The 20,719-nt window shown below is 41.1% G+C and overlaps 2 protein-coding genes and 1 long non-coding RNA gene across 3 annotated transcripts in view; 2 read left to right on the forward strand and 1 right to left on the reverse strand.

Moving 5' to 3' along the window:
• LOC112189552 (transcription initiation factor TFIID subunit 10) overlaps positions 1–20,719 on the forward strand; it is a 56,856-nt gene that overhangs the window by 26,189 nt on the left and 9,948 nt on the right. The gene's annotated exons all lie outside the window — the stretch shown is intronic.
• Positions 1,363–6,903, forward strand: LOC112188786 (oligopeptide transporter 4). The gene is made up of 6 exons (XM_024327996.2): positions 1,363–1,946; positions 2,483–2,580; positions 4,719–5,291; positions 5,397–5,649; positions 5,796–5,978; positions 6,067–6,903. Exons 1-6 carry the CDS (start codon positions 1,449–1,451, stop codon positions 6,676–6,678), a joined length of 2,217 nt encoding a protein of 738 aa, XP_024183764.1. The 5' UTR covers positions 1,363–1,448; the 3' UTR covers positions 6,679–6,903.
• Positions 16,877–17,643, reverse strand: LOC112185606. Its single transcript, XR_002930335.2, has 4 exons — positions 17,537–17,643; positions 17,313–17,314; positions 16,996–17,099; positions 16,877–16,901 (listed from the first exon to the last, which is right to left on the reverse strand). It is a non-coding gene; the product is annotated as an uncharacterized LOC112185606 (long non-coding RNA).

Raw genomic sequence — 20,719 nt, forward strand, 5'->3', positions numbered from 1 at the left:
ACGACCGCCTAAAGTTCTCAGCCTGCAGCTCTATGGCACAAGGGTAGGCTATGCTTTGGTCGCTTCCTTACCCTAGAAACGTCATCAACCTTTTGCCTTCGCACCCCCGAAACCCTAACTGGTTCCCTGATTTCCTCTTAAACAAAAGGAATCGAGAAGGCGAGGGCAGGAGGTGTGTTTCCCCGAATCAATACCTCTAGAATAGGAGATTCCATCATCATTGCCATCTTTCCCTCATCTCGCTGCTCCGCCTAAGCTTCCACCGCATGGGGACAAGCCGCCCTCCATGATTAACCATCGAGCATATTATGCACCTCCCCATCAGCGGCAAATAGCGGTAGCACAAAGCAACCACCTATGTCAGGGAAACCCTAAATCTCCTATTCAGACGCACTAGATTCCGAATTGAGAGTGTGACCCGAACCAAGCCTTACCACTGCGCAGCCGTGCTCATCAACCTCAAGCACTGACCCAATTGTTTCTCCAATCAACCGAAGAGTATCATTAGTAAGAAACACCGAAGGCAACTCTTGAATCTCCACCTAGATCTAAACAAAATTCATAGGGATGACCGTAATGTCAGATGTGTCGCCATAGTCATTAAGTAGCACCATTGAACGTTGAAAACACTTGAGCCGCCTCTCTTAACCTGAGAGATGTCTCTTTCATTGGAAAAGGAGAACGTGAATCGATCTTGTCGTTGCTGCACTCCCACAATCCCATTCAAATGCCACATAGAGTGAATCACACTCAGGAAAGAATCGATATTTACCTATCGACAAGAGTTCAACCACCCTACTATAAAGTGATTGCGAGATAGGTAAAACTTCTACGGGTTCTTGAGATCACCGAGGTCTACCGGATCCTCACTGTCCTTCAATGAGAGCCTCGAAGCCAGGCTCACCATCCTTTGGTAATAGCTACCATGAAAATGCTAGCGGTCAACCAAATCCTAGCCCTAACCCTAATAGACGACGCAAGGAGAGAGAGGAGAGAGAAATGAGCTTTTTATATTCCTTGGACTTATTTGTGTTATTTTGCATACTTCATGAACTTTGAGCCAAAAGAAAGTTTTAAAAAAAAAACGAAGAAATATTATTTAGTCTACTAATTAAACAGTAACCGGTAAATCCCTGCTCCAAGAACACTGCAAGAATTTTACAAATAGTCTCGTCGCCCCTGAATAAATGGTAAACATGACGTCATAAATAAACGATGAAAGAATCATGCCCGGCCCAATCCTTTTCGTCCATAATTGTTCACTATTTTTTTTCTCCATAGGTCCCACAGGCCCCACTCCTTAGTCAAGCCCCTCTTATGTACTAATCCTCGAAAGTCCACACGTCACCCCCATTTCCCCATGCATTTAAAGCCCCTCCTAACCCTTCCTTCCCCAAGCACCACAGCTCTCTAGCTAGCTACTCATTTCTCTCAAGTCTCAACCCAAAATGGGAACTGTTATGGAATTAGAAGCTCCCAAACCCAAAATTGAAGACGACGACGACGTCTCCCCCGTCGAGCAAGTCCGTCTGACGGTGACCAACGACGACGACCCGACCCTCCCCGTCTGGACCTTCCGAATGTGGTTCCTAGGCCTCCTCTCCTGCGCCCTCCTCTCCTTTCTCAACCAGTTCTTCGCCTACAGAACCGAGCCACTCATCATCACTCAAATCACCGTACAAGTCGCTACGCTCCCCATAGGCCACTTCATGGCCAGAATCCTCCCCACCACCAAGTTCCGGATCCCCGGACTTGGCTCTGAGGTTTCCCTGAACCCCGGTCCCTTCAACATCAAAGAGCATGTGCTGATCACCATTTTCGCCAACGCCGGAAGTGCTTTCGGATCTGGCTCGGCTTACGCTGTGGGGATTGTCAACATCATCAAGAAGTTTTATTTCCGGAAGATCACTTTCCTCGCTAGCTGGCTGCTTATTATAACAACCCAGGTACGCACATGAGAACCCCGTTTACAACTTTTTCTGGTTTGTTTGGTTTTTCTTGTGTTACGAAACAAACCATACAACGAAAAGTGGGATTCATAATTTCATCGGAGCTCCCTGCCGATAACGTGACAGATGGTGGCCTGACTTTATTAGCTGGCTTGTTGTATAGTTTAAATATCTTTGCCTTTAAAATGGATTTCATCGATATGTGGTTCGCTTTTTGTTTCTGACCAAAGTAAAAATTGTCCAGTATTGCTCAGTTAATTATCTAAACAATCTTATCAAGTCATGATATTGTTTAATGTTTCAATCATAACTATGCTGGACTCTTAAGAAAGTATGCGGGCTACCACCGTACCACGTGCTATTTGTTTTTTCATCACAACAATCTTAATATGTTCTGAGTCATGCTCTAACACCATTCATCCTCAATGATGAAAGAAAAAGAATATACGAAGGAAGTATAGAAGAATCTTAAATAGAAAGTTGATAGCATTATCTAATTTGTATCTAATTTAAGCCAAAAAACGATTATGTAGGTGTTGGGATATGGTTGGGCTGGACTTTTAAGAAAGTATGTTGTGGAGCCTGCTCATATGTGGTGGCCGAGCACACTCGTTCAGGTTTCACTTTTCCGGTACGTCTTTTATCATCTTCTTCATCCTTATTTACATATCGACTTTTGTATATTAAATAATCACTCGAGGATGGCAGAAAGTTCACAAATTTAGAAAATGCACCAACCTTCCACTTTTGCAATAAATAGATAAGGACCATTCGATTGTTTATATATAGTTGTCATTATACTAATTGTAAAATTAATTTACGGTGTGTTAGTTTAAATGACTGAAAAATTATTAATTAATTGGCATTTTACGGGAATAATTTTTATAAAAAGACCTAAAGAATGAAAATTGTCGAAATTACATATACGGTTATGAATTTTCACTTATTTTGGCGAATAGGGGCTAGTTTGTAGATTATTGAGAAACTCGTCTCTATCCTAGTATCCTTGTTGATTAAAGTATTCACCGTTGCTGTCATTCCCATAATTATATAGAGATCTAGTCAATTATGCACATGCAGGTCCCTCATATCAAGCAAATCTCTCCGATGGTGGCTTACATGTCCCATAGACTAGAAATCAATCTGTGTCCATCTCTATGGTCAACTGAGATGAGTCAATTAGCATCTTAAATCGACCAGCAGCAGAGATTGACCCAAAGATTTCAAATACGCTCGTATCAACGATCAAAATTAGTGGGTTTCTTTTTTTTTTTAGTCCTCTTTTGCCCTTCATTCTCACTCAACTTGTAACTTGTTTTAACAAAGAGATTTTGCAAAATTCATGTAACCAGTGTTATAAAAATCCCTCTAGGTGGCCGCCTAGACCTATTTAAGAGTTAGAAAGTGGTAAGTCATCTCGATTAGTTTAGGCAGCGCCTAGACATGTCGGGTTTAAGAAAATTGTTAAATTAATTTTTTTTTTAAAAACTAACTTTTGATTTATGAGTAATTATATACTTAACTTTTCTCCATGTTTTCAATCAATTATTATTGACTTGACTATGATTTTTTTTGTTTTAATTAAACGCTTATCTATATGTTATATATTAAAGCTAAAATAAAAAAATATTAGCCTAGGCCCCCGTATAATTTCCGCCTAAGTAATTGGGCGTTAGGCCTCTCCCCACCGCTTATCTATCCCCTACCGATTGATTTTTAGAACACTGATAATAATTTCCAAATCAAGAAGAGTCAATGATCATGCCCATATGACATGATGTGATATTTGAATTGTCCAGTTGCCAACCACAAGAGAAAATTTCTGCATATGCCAAAAAAAGTTGCCAGAGAGTCGTATATATTATGCAGATGGAAGAAAATAAGGTAGTGACAGGAACCAAAATCCACCATATGCGCTTATGGATGGAAGAAAATCCCGAAATTCTATTACCTTCTTTCATGCCTTCTCCTTCGGTAAGACCGTAAGCAATTTCCAGTCACTATATGTGTCCCCATTTCTACCCACCATTTGGAACAAGAAAGACAGAGAAAAGTAGAGGTCAAAGTTCTTGGATGCTAGCTACTGCTAGCAAAATATTCCTCTTCCAACATATCGCCTGAGAAAACTCGCTTAATCAATCTTCTGAGGCCCCGAACTTCAAAACAGTTGGAGACTTCTACTTCCTCATACTATAATTATAAACACAAACCGAAAAGTTAGTGTGGAAAAAGTTGGATAGACGTCCAATAATAAGTGTGATAAAGTAATACCTCCTCATCAGTAAGAAAGAAAATAAACTGACCCTGCATGTATGTGTTTTCAACTCGCAGACCTAATATATATCGATAAAGAAAATCAAGTCGATCGGTACTCCTTGGAGTTATATACCAAATTGACTTTTGTCATTCACTGATTTGCTTGTGTGATAAATCTTATAGCACTACTACTCTATGTATATGGTATGCAGAAACGTTTAAGGGTAAACTTGCCTCAGGAGTTGATCACAATATTTATAGCCTCCAATTCCTTTTTAGTCTTTCAAACTCAACAGATATCACTCCTAGCCTAACTTGTGCAATTTCATTATCTCATAATGATTCACTATGGACTATCTTACAGACGCAAATAACATACATATAAACATGCTAACTAAGATATGCTAAATTCATGACACTTAAAGTTTCAAAGTCATTATATCCTAGCCTCAAACATTATATCAATGTTTATTAATGTGATTTATCATCTGATAGCTAATTAACTGCTTACAGGGCTTTGCATGAGAAAGAGGAGAAAGGTGACCAGCGCATTTCACGGGCAAAGTTCTTCCTAATTGCTCTAATCTGCAGTTTTACATGGTATGCTTTCCCAGGGTATCTCTTCACCACCCTCACAAGCATTTCATGGGTTTGTTGGATATTCTCCAAGTCGGTTACAGCCCAGCAGATTGGCTCAGGCATGAGAGGCCTTGGAGTTGGAGCAATTACGCTTGACTGGACTGCAGTGGCGTCCTTCTTGTTCAGCCCCCTCGTCTGCCCCTTCTTTGCCATTGCTAATGTTTTCGTTGGCTATGCATTGATAATCTACATTGTAATCCCTATAGCATACTGGGGATTGGACTCGTACGATGCACAGAAGTTTCCCATCTTTTCCTCGCACTTGTTTACTGCAGCAGGTCAACGCTACGACATACCAGCTATTGTCAATGACAAGTTTCAGTTAGATATAGCAAAGTATGAGGAGCAGGGACGAATTCACTTAAGCACGTTTTTTGCTCTCACTTATGGCTTTGGTTTTGCCACAATCGCTTCCACCCTCACACATGTAGGGTTATTCTATGGAAGGTAATATAAATGGTTCTTAGAAAAGATTATACTGACTTACATGGGTCTTAGTGTTCTGAAAAGATTATACTGACATACCATGTATGATGTAAAACTCAATGGCAGAGAGATCATGGATCGCTATCGTGCTTCTTACCAAGGAAAGGATGACATCCATACTAGATTGATGAGAAAATACAAGGACATACCTTCCTGGTGGTTTTACGTGTTGCTCTCCGTTACAATTGCAGTTTCCCTTGTACTTTGCATCTTCTTGAATGATCAGGTTCAGATGCCATGGTGGGGACTTCTATTTGCTAGTGCCATAGCCTTTACATTCACCCTTCCTATCAGCATCATAACAGCGACGACAAACCAGGTGAGATACATGGTTCCTCTTTTGTTTTAGCTTGCAGCAAAACATATCAGTGTTGAATATTTCAACTTATCCTTACAAGTAGTCAAGTGGCTTTTGCTATACCAGATTTCTCAATCACGAATGTTTTTATCCCTGATCAATGACAGACACCAGGACTAAACATAATAACAGAGTACATCATGGGAATCATATTACCAGGAAGACCAATAGCCAATGTATGCTTTAAAACTTACGGCTACATGAGCATGGCTCAAGCAGTCTCCTTCCTACAAGATTTCAAGCTTGGACATTACATGAAGATCCCTCCAAGATCAATGTTCTTAGTTCAGGTATATATATTAAATTTGCATATTAACAACCTTCACTCCTGATCATTCTCTTATATGTTTCTCATCTGATGCATTTTGTGACATCTAGTTCATAGGAACAATTCTTGCGGGAACCATAAACCTTGTGGTAGCAGAATGGTTGCTGCACTCTATCAAGAACATATGCGTGGATGATCCTCAATCGGATAGTCCTTGGACGTGCCCAGGTGACCGAGTCTTCTTTGATGCGTCTGTGATATGGGGTTTGGCAGGACCAAAACGTATATTTGGAAGCCTTGGAAACTATAGTGCCATGAACTGGTTCTTCCTCGGAGGTTTTATAGGACCAGTTATTGTTTGGCTACTACACAAGGCATTCCCAAAGCAAACTTGGATACGTCTCATAAATCTCCCAGTCCTTCTAGGAGCAACAGCTTATATGCCACCAGCTACAGCATTGAACTACAATTCCTGGATCGTAGTCGGAACCATCTTCAACTTTTTTGTCTTCCGTTACAGGAAGGAGTGGTGGCAGAGGTACAATTACGTTCTTTCAGCAGCATTAGATGCTGGGGTGGCTTTCATGGCAGTTTTAATTTACCTTTCAGTAGGGATTGAGAATTCAACTTTGACTTGGTGGGGAACAAACGGTGAACACTGTGACTTGGCAGTTTGTCCAACCGCCAAGGGCATAGTGGTCGACGGCTGTCCAGTGTTCTAATGCTCCATTGTCTGTCTACAGTTACATGTGATTTCCTTTTTCTATAGTTGCACAGTACAGAATCATCAAATATTATAATGTCAACTGTATCTAATGAAGTGAAGGAGGTATTATGTGGGGAATGAGATCATAGCTAGATGCTTCATTCTCTTGCCATCATCAAACTGTTACCATATACATAAAAATGTTACATATAAATAAAGATGTTACCTTGTTAACAAATCACCAACGATCAAATTGTATTGTTGCCTATCAGCCAAAATACAATTGACTAATGCCAATGAGAGTTGGTTCAGTTGGCAAGAGCGGACTTGAGCTGTAAACCCACACAAGTTCGATCTCTGCTACCAACAATCTCTCATTTGGTGGGCAATCTAGAAAATGTCCTGCATAATTCCCTACCAATGGGCTGAGCTGGGACACTGGCCAGTTTTGTAAGTCCTGTTGGGTTGAGGTCGTAGGTTTGCCTTGGCCTTGGTAGTGTAGGGAAGCCTCCTGGTAGTGTAGGGAAGCCTCCCTCCTACCTAAACTTTTTTGTAACAAAAAAAATAAAATACAACTGACTAATTGGGTGGAAATCATAAACCCCATATCCCTTTCAAAAGGAGAAACACTTTGTGCCTGGAAACCAGTATCCACAGTTTGCTTATAAGTGTCAAGATAATAAAATCCTACCAAGTACTTGCATTCAAAACAAAATTCTAGCTTGTACAAACAAATTTCATGGCTCGCATAGGAAAATTCACATATTGGGTCAAGAAAAAAGGAACCACTGATTCCAAAAGGAAACTTACCCAAAGAAGAAAGACAAGGAGAAGAAGAATGGGGCAATATGTAATAAATAAGATCAAGGTAAAATAATGTATTAATACAATCAGAAAAGTAATAATACAAATTAAATTCAATCTGTAAAAGTAAAATTGGGATTGGAATTGATCTACTCATTTCATTTCATAGCCCCTTTATATAGGGAGAGAATTACAATGGAAATATTAATTACAATGATGACATTAAATGATGATTGATCCGTAATCTTGTTGATTGATGATAATTACTGATTCCTTGATTCCCTCTCCGTCAGCCGCTTGACGAAGACACATAATATGTTTTTCCTTTAACACTCCTCCTTATGCCAAGTCAAAGACGAAAATGGTGCATGAGTTATTGCCTCACTAAAAACCTTGCCAAGTAACAATAAAAACCATGTGGGACAAAAAATCCACCTTAGTTGAATGAAAATAGCACAACGCACCTTTTACATTTGAGTATGACATGTGTGCGTTAGACTCCCTCTGACGTCTACAACTCCCCCTGATACTTACATTAATCAGGGGAGCTTGGAAAGTCTTCGCATTTCTATGCTTTTCACATGTTTCTCAAATATGGCCTTAGGCAATGATTTGGTGAACAAATCTGCCACATTCTCCTCAGACCTTACTTGATTCACTTGAATCTTGAGGTGGGTCTGTTGTTGCTGATTGTAGAAAAACTTTGGCGATATGTGTTTTGTATTATCACCCTTGATATATCCTAGCTTCATCTGTTCGATGCAAGCTGCATTATCTCCGTAAATGCAAGTAGGCTCTTCAGTGGTAGAACTCAAACCACTAGTCCATCGAATATGTGTGATGATAGCTCTTAACCATACACACTCACGAACCGCCTCATGTAGAGCAATGATCTCTGAGTGGTTCGAGGAGGTAACCACAAGGGTTTGCTTGGTTGAATTCTAAGTTATTGTCGTATTCCCAATGGTAAATACATAACTAGTTTGGTGACGACCTTTATGTGGGTCATAGAGGTACCCAGCATCAACAAAACCAACCAAAACGTCATTTGGAGTTTCGGTGTAGTGAGTGGCACTTTCGCCATCAACATTTTTTTTAGGGATTGCAGTTCCATCTGCGGTTTCTCTTGTCTTTTTGTAGGTAAAGAACAGTCCTAAGACAATGGTTCCTTTTAGGTATTGAAAAATGTTCTTAATACCATTCCAGTGACGCTGCGTTGGCGCTGAGCTAAATCTAGCTAACAAGTTCACCGAGAATGCAATGTATGTTCGAGTATGTAGATACCTTTACTAGCAAGGCTAGTTTGCTTCCTCACCAAGCATAAACAACACCCTTATGGGATCCAACCGCTACTTGCATCTTGTAGCCCTATGTTCAAGCTACGCGACGGTATCCGGAAGTCGCAAATCCGTCTCCGGGAAGCCACCTTTCCGGCCTTGCCAACATGCCCTCACAAATAGGCTTTCTAGACTAGAATAGTGGTTTTGCATCCCACATCTAAGAAAATGTAAAGGAGATGGCTTCCTTCACCTATAAAAGGAATGCCTCCTCCCACTTAAACCCAATCCAATCCCATTACATCTTTTGTAATCCCCTTGGGCCGCAAGGCTCAACACATTAGTGTAACATTCAAGTGGACGTAGTTTCCCGCTAAGGCGGGAAGTGAACCACTATACATCTCGTGTCACTCTCTCTCTCTCTATCTCTCTATCTCTTTCTTTACGTTAATGAGATCCCACGGATCCAAGCGTTAACATTGGCGCCGTCTGTGGGAAGCCGACACAAAGGCTTCGTCACTTACCATTGAGTTAAGTCATCTTAACCGAGCTCAAAGTAATTTCTTTCTTTGAGTTATATAATTGATATACTTAGCGGCAACTTGTGCCACTACCAAGTCAACCCTTGGTCAACGCCAAACATGGTTGGTCAACACCTATCGAGGCCGATCAACGCTTGTCAACGCCCATGGGTCCGGTCAACGCGGAGCATGGCTGGTCAACGCCAACAACAACAAAGTCAACGATGGCCTTCCTGACCCAAAAGTGGTCAACGCCCAGCACCTGTAGTCAACGCTGCACTATTCAAAAAAAAATTTGGCGCTAACTACTCTGGGCACCCAGGCACCAAACTGCAATCATCAGCGGCTCCGCTCCGCCAGCCCAGCCTAGAGCCGGCATGCCAGCGCCCATTGCTAGCACGCCAGGCAGGCCCAGCGGTTCACTCGTCACCCAGCACCTGTCGCTCATCACCCAGCTGTTCTTGACTCGCCTGTCACCGACAAACGTCAAGCATCAGTTCCAGCACCGACTGCCCAGCCCTAACGGTTAACGCTCCGCCAAGCTTGTCCAGAGGTCCAGGTCTGGCCAAGACTCCACCTGCCAAGTGCTCCGCCGAGCACCATGCTCCGCTCTGCTGGACTGTTCACCGCCGGCATCTTCCGCCAAGCTCTGCCATGTGGCAAGACCACGAGCAAGGATCCTCTCCGCCGACCAGCTGCCACCGCTAGCCATTACGAGTCTCCGCCGAACTCTTGAGTCTCCGCCGAACTTCCAATCTCCGCTGAGCTCCAAGTGTCAAGCCTCCGCCGGACTGCACCACCTAGCAGCCTCCGCTAAACTTCACCACCGGATAGGCTCCATCGGACTATACACCACTGACCCCAGGCTCCTCGGTGATGACAGCTGCAAATTCCAGTCCGGTCCTCCTCTAGCCTCCGTTGAGTTCCAGGACCACCGCTAGCCACCTCCGCCGGCAAGCCTCCGCTAGACTACATGGCCAAACAAGCTCCGTTGAGCATCACCGCTAGGCCAATCCTCCGCTGAGCTCCAGGTCTGTCGAGTCTCCGCTGTCTCTGCTATCTCCGCTGAGCTCTGAGTTTCCACTGCACTTCGCTCCTCCGCTGAGCTCGCACAACACCAAGTCTCCGCTCATCTCCAAGTCACCGCTGAGCACCAGAGATCCACCACGCCCCACTGGGAAACTCACCGCCAAACAGCCGCCGCTGGTATCCTCCGCCAAGCTCTGGACACCCAGAAATTACTCTGGGCACCCATTCCATCTTCGAGCAACCTCTCCGCCGAGATCTGTGTCTCCGCTGAACTCCAAGTCGCCGCTGAACTCCGAGTCTCCGCTTTCTTTGCTGAGCACCAAGCTACCGCTAAGCACCAACCTGCAACCAGTGGACAAGGCCCAGCACCGCAGGTCAAATACTCCTCTCCGCCAGCTCGTTAACCCGCCAAAAGCCACCGCCAGGCCTTGTAATCCTCTGCTGCAATCCTTGAACACACCTTCTTCGCTTGCAGTCATAGGCAACGCAGGGCCCAGGCCAACGCTATCACCCCAACGCCGGCAGCAATCACTGCAGCGCCAAACGATGTCCTCCGGGGGACAGCTTTCAATTTGGGGTGTCAGGCTTCAGGCTTCGAGTCTTTATGGCAGAGCTAAGTTTCCCTCGATATATACTTCTCTCCTTACTAATGCAAGCATCACGTGCTTCTGCTCTTTGCATAGTTTGGGTGACACCTGCCTGTACTGCTGCACATACAGTTCACATATATAAATGTTTATGTATGGGCCGCTTAGGCCATCACCTATTGACACGTATAGGTCCTGATAAGCTAATTATCAAATGAACAGTTATATGCTTAAATTATTTGCCATTTATCTCCTAGAGAGATGTGAACCGTGCATGTACCTTTCCACTTGACATCTAGTGCATCACAAGTCTTAATGACTAGTCTTGTCCTATCCACAATTGCATGTGATAGCATGAGCTATATGTGCATATAGCTATATCTATATTCTTATGATCCAAGTTGATTAACAGAGCATGCCCACGTATGAATTGGTTATGGAAGTCAACCATGCATATTTGGCCAGGTTCAAATTGCGAACTACCATGCATATATAACATGCTCACCCCTAATTTTATTGGTGTTAGAATCACACACGGTGACATGTTTCTTTTTCTTTAATATTTCATTGCCATATTGAATTTCACATTAGCGGCACACAATCAAGTATGTCATTTGTTGTCAACAACTATTTTGCTTACAATTTTATCAAAGTATCTATGCAAATTGTTGATGTTGATTTTACAAATCCACATATTAATCATATATTTTGTTTCAAGGAAATTCAATTATTTCTATCGAGCATTCAACCTCAACTACAAGTTGACATACATTATCGGAGCACTTTATCCACTAAGGCAATGGACCGTCATGCTCGGCCAACTCCGCTAGCCTCCAACTTGGCATAAGATAAGTCACTATGTCTTATCTCTTACGCTCTCGCAATTAGAGCCGTTACATGCTTTCACTACTTTTAAGGATGCTTATAGAATATCACACTTGATATATCTTTACATGCTTCCATAACTTTTAAGCATGCCTACAACATTTCGTACATTTGGCAACACTTTCTACGTCTCACATGCTAGATATGCCATGCTACTACTTAATTGCAACTCAATTAAATAAATATGTGACACTCATCTAGAAGCTTGTGACACTTACGACTTACTAAAACATGCTCGGATAAACGACTTGTTCGGGTTACGACTCGCTTGGGTATCGAGTATGGCCACGACTTGCGCTTGGGCCACGCCTCGCATGCTTGCACAACGCCTACACACTCAACTACACCCAACTTGCTCAAACAACCCAACTTGCTCGATCATGTCCAACATGCTTTACTTAAGCCCCAAGTTCACAAACGCTTCATACGATGTCACCGGGACTACTCCCACAAATTTATATGGACACCCATTACATTTGCCACTATCTATTGTGCGTGTTATATGGCCATAAGATCCACATATACAACTACCAATATTTTACATGTTCATACACATTAATGGAATATTGAGTTCTCCTACCATTTGTTGTTCGCAACAAATCGAATTCTTTTCGCATTCCATTAATACGAGCGGTAACCAATACAACAAGCATTCTACATATGCGCGTTTTTGTCTCATTGTGTAGGTTAAAGGAGTCCCTTCTTTCTTACGGAGCTCAGGGACTTGTAGGGGCTAGGCGCCTCTCGGACATTGTTTATGCTTGATGACTTCATGATTATAACTCCCCAACCAAGAAGCTCCTCTTACTCGGGGACTTCGGGGACTTGTAGATACCTCTACTAGCAAGGCTAGTTTGCTACCTCACCAAGCATAAACAACACCCTCATGGGATCCAACCGCTACTTGCATCTTGTAGCCCTATGTTCAAGCTACGCTACGGTATCCGGAAGTATCAAATCCGTCTCCGGGAAGCCACCTTTCCGGCCTTGCCAACATGCCCTCACAAATAGGCTTTCTAGACTAGAATAGTGGTTTTGCATCCCACATCTAAGAAAATGTAAAGGAGATGGCTTCCTTCACCTATAAAAGGAATGCCTCCTCCCACTTAAACCCAATCCAATCCCATTACATCTTTTGTAATCCCCTTGGGCCGCAAGGCTCAACACACTAGTGTAACATTCAAGTGGACGTAGTTTCCCGCTAAGGCGGGAAGTGAACCACTATACATCTCGTGTCACTCTCTCTTTCTCTATCTCTCTATCTCTTTCTTTACGTTAATGAGATCCCACGGATCCAAACGTTAACAGAGTACATTGGGCTAAGTACAATAATGCGCCTATTGCACTTAGGAAAATTTTGCAAACAGTACACCAAGTAAAGGCCACTAATAATTCTTATACATAAAGTTTCAAACCGATTATTTTGGTACACGGACTCTCGAGTCTGACCCACTATAATGACGTCGTTAATCCTTGTGTCATTTTTCATTTGTCTGAGGGTAATTAAGTACTTTCGTCAATTTCCTCTCTCTGACTCTCTTGACAGTACATGAGACTGTCTCGTTCCACAGACCCACTACTCTCTCCATCCATGGCTGCCGCGACCGGAAGCTTATCAAGTCGGAGATGAACCACTACCAGAAGGCCCACGACTCTCAGCCTCTCTCAAACCCCAAAATTTCTAGAATGGAAAAGCCCTAAAATGAAGAACCTTAACCCCAAATCAAAGAATCCCAGAATTCCCGTCACCGAAATCTCCCTGTCGCTGGCTCCGCCCTCCTCCTCCTTCTTTGATTCTCTTTTGCTTGATCTGAAATAGTTAGTGGCTCACACTTTCCCCTTTCTCTTTCTCAGCTCAGGGTTTCTACCTCTCCTTAATTTCTCTCTCAAAGCTTAGAACAACTTTTTGGTAGGGGTAATGCTGATAAAACTTCCATCTCAAGTTCAAAGTCCAGGAAGAGAAAGATGAAGAGGGATTCTGAAATTGAAGAGACTAGCCTAGTGATATCCCCGACAGTGAAAGAGAGCAATGCTTCTAGTCAACGAAATGGTGATGGCGGAAATGAAGGAATGATTGAAATAGGCGTTGAGTCGAGAGAGAGGAAGAAGAGTAGGTACTTATCTTACCCATACTTCAAATTTTAAAAGCATCGGTGAGAAATTTTGGAGGAAATGGCATAGGAGGTTTACTGGTGTGAATAACATATCTGGTAATTCAAATGTGAAAAATACATCTTCTGCTGAGTTGCTTTCTGAATTCTGCTCTGCAGCCATCGGCTGCCAGTATCCGATTGAAAATAAAGCATTTGATTCAGTTGCTTGGTTCATCTCTAACTTCAAGATATCAAAATTTCATGACAAGCCTATTTGTGAAACCTACAGTAAGAACATGGCTGGTCAGGATGAGGATAAAGATGCCGAACCTTGCCTGTTGGAAAATGGTGGTCAAAATGAGGCTAAATCTGAGGTTGGAATTGCAGAGGGGATCGGGATCGGGAAGGAGGAAGAGAGATGGGTGCCCATAGTGAGAGAGAGAGAGAGAGAGCTGGGTGCCCAAAGAAAGAAAGCAGGGTGCTCAGAGTAAAAAAAAAAACTGAAGAGACCATAATACCCCTCAAATTAATGGCGTCATTGACGTCGTGTCTACATAGTGGGTCGGGCTTGAGAGTCCGTGTACCAAAATGGTCGGTTTGGAACTTTATGTATAAGAATTATTAGTGGCCTTTACTTGGTGTACTGTTTGTGAAATTTTCCCATTGCACTTAGATAGGGAATTTCAGCTCCCAACACCTCTTCGTCATCTTCCTTTGGACGAAATGGATCTTTCCTTGCATCCAAACTTCGACCGATCACGGGAGTGCTAGAAGGATGCACTTTGTCCATGTTAAATCGACTAACTTTTGGACATACGCAGACTGGTGGATTAGTATTCCACAAACTCAATGTTCTAGTTCAAGGCCTAGACAGAATCGAGTTTTCCCAAGATCCTTAATCTCAAATTTGGATTTCAAGTAGCTCGCGGTTTCTCTTATTTCATCAAGAGTACCTATTATGTTCATATCATCGACATATACTGCTACAATTGCAAATTCGGAACTTGTTTTCTTTATGAGTACGCAGGGGCATAATTCATCGTTCTTATATCCATTCCCAATCAAGTAGTCACTTAGACGGGTATACCATATCTGCCTGGATTGTTTCAATCCGTAAAGTGAGGGTTTCAACCTAATTGCAAACACACTTCGTGGTTTAGAGTCACTTGACTTGGGTAATGTAAGGCCATCAATCACTTTCATATATATATATATATATATATATATATATATATATATCTATGAATCTAGATCCCCATAGAGATATGTAGTAACCACATCTATGAGCTGCATTTCCAGTCCTTCAGAAACTATTAAGCTAACTAAGTAGCGGAACGTTATAACGTCTATTACGGGAGAGTATGTCTCCTCGTAGTCAATTCCAGGGCGTTGTGAGATACCTTGCACTACAAGGCGAGCCTTTTACCTCATGACTTCATTCTTCTCATTACGCTTTCTCACAAAGACTTATTTATGTCCTACAGACTTTACACTTGGTGGGGTTAGCACTACCGGAACAAATACCTGTCTCTTTGTCAGAGAATCTAATTCAGCTTGGATTGCTTCTTTCCATTTAGGCCAATCTGCTCTTTGTTGACATTCTGCAATAGAGCCTGGTTCGATATCATCGTGCTCTATGATTTCTTGAGCAACAGTGTATGCAAATACATCATCAATGTGTATGGAAGATCTTTCTATCAACTCATACGCACTCTCATAATCCATTGAGATTTCTTTGTGCTCTAGAATCATTTCAAACATCGGAGTGTCCTCCAGTATTGATTCATGGACACACTATACCACAAAGTTAATCAGACAACTGTCGAACGACTGTTGTCTGAATGAAAAACCTGCTGTTGTCTAGTAGCCTGATGTCTGATTGACTTCATTCAGACAACTATCGATAACAGTTGTCTGTTTCTCAGTCACACAACACATATAAGTAAATATTTATTGTCTGAATTTATCCAAAATCTAATGTGTGTTGACTTAGACAACAGCTTGTTATTTTGGTGTTGAGTGAAATTACTTTAGGACAACTATTTCCTGAATGTTGTGTTGTGTCTGATGAATCTCCAACAACAACAATATGTGAATGTTGTTGTCTGAAATGAACCTCAGACTACACATACTTTTTTTCTGTTGTCTGAAATGTATTTAAGATAACAGGTTGCTAGATGTAAATGTTGTCTGAAAGCATTTAAGATAATAATGTGTTGGATGCATCTGTTGTCTTGAATGAACCTCAGACAACACGTAATTTTTGTTTCTGTTGTCTGAAGTTCATTTAAGATAACATGTTGTTGGATGATAATGTTGTCTGAAATTCCATTAAGATAACAATGTGTTGGATGCATGTGTTGTCTTGAATAAAACTCAGACATCAGTGATAGTTTGGTTATGTCGTTGCAAGGAATTGCACACAATGTCTCATTTATTAAAACTGTTGTCTGAATGTTCCTCAGACAATAGATATTATGTGTTAGTAAATTTATGTGTTGTCTGATGATATTGCACTACCACAGTTAATAGCCTTATATATGTTGTTTGAATTGAATAAGCACAACTGATTTCTGGAAATAGGCAAATATGAAATACAAATTAGTTCAAATGTCATTTACTAGCACATCATTGTCATACATTGCCAAAACACACCGAAACTACAAATAGGGTACCCAATTGTATGAAGTATTTCTTACATATCAATTCAAAGTACTAGCTATTCATGTCCAACCAAAACATAACCACAAACTTTGAAGAAGCTGAAATCCCCAAACTGAACTAATTCTCTAAGTCTCTGTATTGTTTCCTTGAAATAAGAGAGAGCAAATTTCAGTCTTGAGAAACCAAGTATAGTAAGGTATAATAAATTTTCATTCAGATATGCATTGAAGAACCAGATGCATTCTTGAAAGAAAAGTAACTAACAACTGAAAACCAGATATACTGTTACCTTCTTAATTGGAGCAAGCTCCAAAAGTTCTTTTAGTGAAGATACCATCCCTTGGACACTGAGCTTACCCAAGCCAAAGTCGAGGTAGACCTGTATGTGAAAACGCTTATCATCCTCAATGACCTGCCAGTTTACATTCAATGCCCAAAAGACTATTTTAATTCAAAGAAACTGCAAATATCACCTGGGGATAAACAGAGGCTAGATATGATGCTTCCTTTGAAAACGGGTAGGATGCATGTAAAAGAACAATGCGGCTTTTAGAAAATCTCTTGGCCTCAAGCACAGCTCGGAGATGAAGGGGATTGAATAGCCTCAAGTCCAAATCTTTGTCGCCAAAACTAGTTACAGGTCAAAAGTGTCAATCAATTATATCCCAAGAACATACAACTTTGAACAATCACAGAAGCATACAGCTTACCTATAAACTTTTGCATCCTAGTTGAAAATAGGTTGTAGAATTAGTACTAGTACTTAGAATCATAAAATTTGGTTCGCAACTCCTAAAAATGGATAAGCATGTGAATCTATTTCCTTCACATTTCATTTCAGCATTAGTGTTTTTCTAAAATTGACCCAAGTTTCTTACATGAAAGAAGTAATCAGCTAACAAGAGAAGTATTCCTTCAAATAAACAAAAAAAAAATCCAAATTTTTCTATTATATTAGCAGTAATCATTCCAACAATGCAAAACGAATTTGATAATTGCAATACTCTCCATTACCCTGTATGTATCTGCATTGGCAAGTCAAAAAGTAGAGCAACCTCCAAACTACGAGTGAAAATATAGTCGATAAAACTTTTATTTGATATGTGAACAGGCTTTCCAGCTGCAGAGACAGAATAATTAGCATACATTCCGGTTAATAAAGATAAAACACCATCTAAATGCAGTACTCAACCTGTATGACCTCAGAAACACCTTCCTCAACATCTTTCCTAGTGACATGTGTACTAATTTCCAGACCGCTGCGATATGCAACTATACTTTTCAAGCCAAAAATCTTTTCAGCAAATGTAGCATAGGTGTTAAGAAAATCAACTCAACCGGGGAGTTTATTTTTATATCATTCTAGGAAAAAGTTACAGAAAAAAAATATACCATAAGCTAAATGAAAGGATATGACTTCAACTTTCCAACAATTGCTTCAGTGAACACATCCAATGTCCAAGAAGATCCACCCGGCAACTTCTAAAAGAAACACAAAACAACAAAAACTCAAAAATGAGTATCACTTGTAGTCCAGACTCCACAGAATAAACACCTCATAAACACAATCCATACAATCCTCAGCGCAAATGACGCCTCATTCGCAACTAGATTTCTGAAAGAACTACTAGGACTGAAAAGAGTTAATATTTTACAGAAATCATATTTAATTAACAAAACAGAAGTATAATACGAGATTTCAGGGTCTTCAAACCAGATGCTTCTGGGACTTCTTTCTCCTCCTTGCTAAATTTATCCTTCAACGATTTCAGGGTTCCACCAGATTGCTGACCCCCTGTTTGAGGACTATTTGCCTAAAACAAGACAACTATAAGCACAGGAAAGCAGGGTAGATAATTAAAGTTTGTGACGGTCAAATTCACATACCCTGTTCATTACTGATTGCTCTGCCTCTTGTCATTTTCTCGAGGATTGAGTTTTGACTTCTTCCTCTTTACGCTGCCTCTCCATCCTACCACAGACCAGTAATTGATAGCTCATGTATTAAGCTCATATACATACATATAATATATATATATAATATATATATATATATATATATATCCTATTAACACAAGAGAAACCATTTAATATGAAAGATTACGCAGGGACAAAATCCTCCACAGCTCGTGCAAAAGTGCACACACATATCACCTACACTCTCAATCGCATGGGGAATTGGTGCTCATTTGAAAATGCAACAAACTACTAAATGTGTCATATTGGCACTATGTTTTACGAAGTTGAACAAAGAATAGAGACTACCTCCTCTGTCGAAAAAAAGTGAATTTCTACTTACAAGGTTCTTTTGTCAAGCTTGCAAAGTCTTGTCCACTAGTACTTTTGTATGGATTCCAGCACTAGGTACGTACCTATGAAAACCCAATCAATACACCCATTTATATCAATAAACCCAATCGAAACCCAATGAAAAAATGGAGAACTGAACTAAATCTTAAAGAGGAAGAACTTACAAGGAGAAATGGGGGGGGGGGGGGGGGAACAGCAATATCCGACTTAGAAACATGAACAATTGCAGCAACCATCCAATTTCAAAATTCAAAGTAGCAACAATCCAATTTTGAAATTCAAAGTATCAATCGATCTCAGAAACCCAATAAATAAGAAACAGCAATATCCGAAAATCAATCATATCAGAACTCAGAAACTCAATCAAAACCCAATGAAAAGAAAACGAAAAACTGAATCTGATTGAGAAGTAAGAGATAGAGAAGGAGAACAAGGAGGGAGGGAGGGAGAGAAGAGAGTCGCGACTGAGAGAGACTGAAGGAGAGAGAACCTACGGTGGAGAGAGACGCGGGCAATAGAATTGAGAATGTCAATTATAGAATTGAAATTACTGCAATAGCTGCACACCAATATCACAAAACCCAATTATAGAATCAAAACCCAATTTTTTTTTCGATTTGAAAAATTGAAGAACATGAATCTTATATTGAAGTAAGAAAAACCAAGAAGAACTTACGAGAGAGAGAGAGAGAGAGAGAGAGAGAGAGAGAGAGAGAGAGAGAGAGAGAGAGAGAGAGAGAGAGAGAGAGAGAGAGAGAGAGAGAGAGAGAGATGGAGGTTAAAGACTAAAGTCAGTCTAGATCGACAGAGACAGCCCATTGAGAGTGTATCGACTGAGACTGAGAGATACAGTGAGTGAGAGAGAGGCTGAGAGCGATTTGGGAGGGAGAGTGACCTAAAATTTTAGCTAAGGGAGGGAACACGGGTTTTTCACAAAGGCTACTAGGTTTTGAGTGTTTTGAGTTGGAAAAAAATAAATGTAAATTAAATTTTGTTTGTTTTTTTTTTTTTCGTTTTTCAGACAACATATATCCTTGTTAGTGTTGTCTGAAATCTCTCAAATTTACCAAAGGATCATGTGTTGGATGAGTAGAAGTGAGACGACAGGTTTAAAAAATCTGTCGTCTGACTAACTCAGACAACAACAAAAACTCATGTGTCGTCTGATGGCTGTCGTGTGATTGAGTTATTCTAGTAGTGACATAACTATACTAAGAGACAATCTCATGAGAGGAATTCTCTACATTGATGATTAATGGATCAGTTTGTGCCTTACTCGCCCTCTTATTCCTTAGGTGAGTGTCAATCGAACCAAGCGGCCTCCCCCTCTTCCTTTGGGGAGCCACGGCCTTAACCACACCTCCAATAAGTGTGGTTGCAGTGCCTCTATCTGCTGCACCGTGCCCCTTGTTGGGGACTTCTAACCTTGTAGACACATTTGCAGCTGGTATATGTGATCTCGTCACTTTTGTGATATCAGTAAACGCATTAGGCATCGAATCTGCTACATTCTAAAGATCAATTATTCTTTTCACTTCACTTTCACATTGTGAAGTGCGAGGATCAAAATGAGACAGAGTGGGGACAAACCACGACAATTCCTGTCGTTCCCTTGGAAAATCCCTTTTTCTATCTCCCCCTAACGACTGGAAGACTGTTTCATCAAAGTGAAAATCCGCAAATCTAGCAGTGAAGAGATCGCCTGTCAATCCAAGTAGCGGATAATTGTTGGGGATTCGTATCCAACATAAATACTTAATCGTCTCTGTGGACCTATTTTGATGCGCTGTGGGGACACAATAGACACATATACTGCGCAACCAAATATGCGTGAGTGTGAAATGTCAGGCTCATATCTAGTTACCAACTGGTACACAGAAAATGGTT

The sequence above is a fragment of the Rosa chinensis genome, chromosome 2 (genome assembly GCF_002994745.2).
Source record: "Rosa chinensis cultivar Old Blush chromosome 2, RchiOBHm-V2, whole genome shotgun sequence".
In the NCBI taxonomy this organism is placed as follows: Eukaryota; Viridiplantae; Streptophyta; class Magnoliopsida; order Rosales; family Rosaceae; genus Rosa; species Rosa chinensis.

Bases quoted from the DNA above. Each gene is read 5' to 3' on its own strand.
- LOC112188786 (XM_024327996.2), top strand. From the start codon at position 1,449: ATGGGAACTGTTATGGAATTAGAAGCTCCCAAACCCAAAATTGAAGAC. The intron at 2,581-4,718 runs GTACGTCTTTTA...AACTGCTTACAG, and splicing joins GTTCAGGTTTCACTTTTCCG to GGCTTTGCATGAGAAAGAGG. The intron at 5,292-5,396 runs GTAATATAAATG...ACTCAATGGCAG, and splicing joins GTAGGGTTATTCTATGGAAG to AGAGATCATGGATCGCTATC.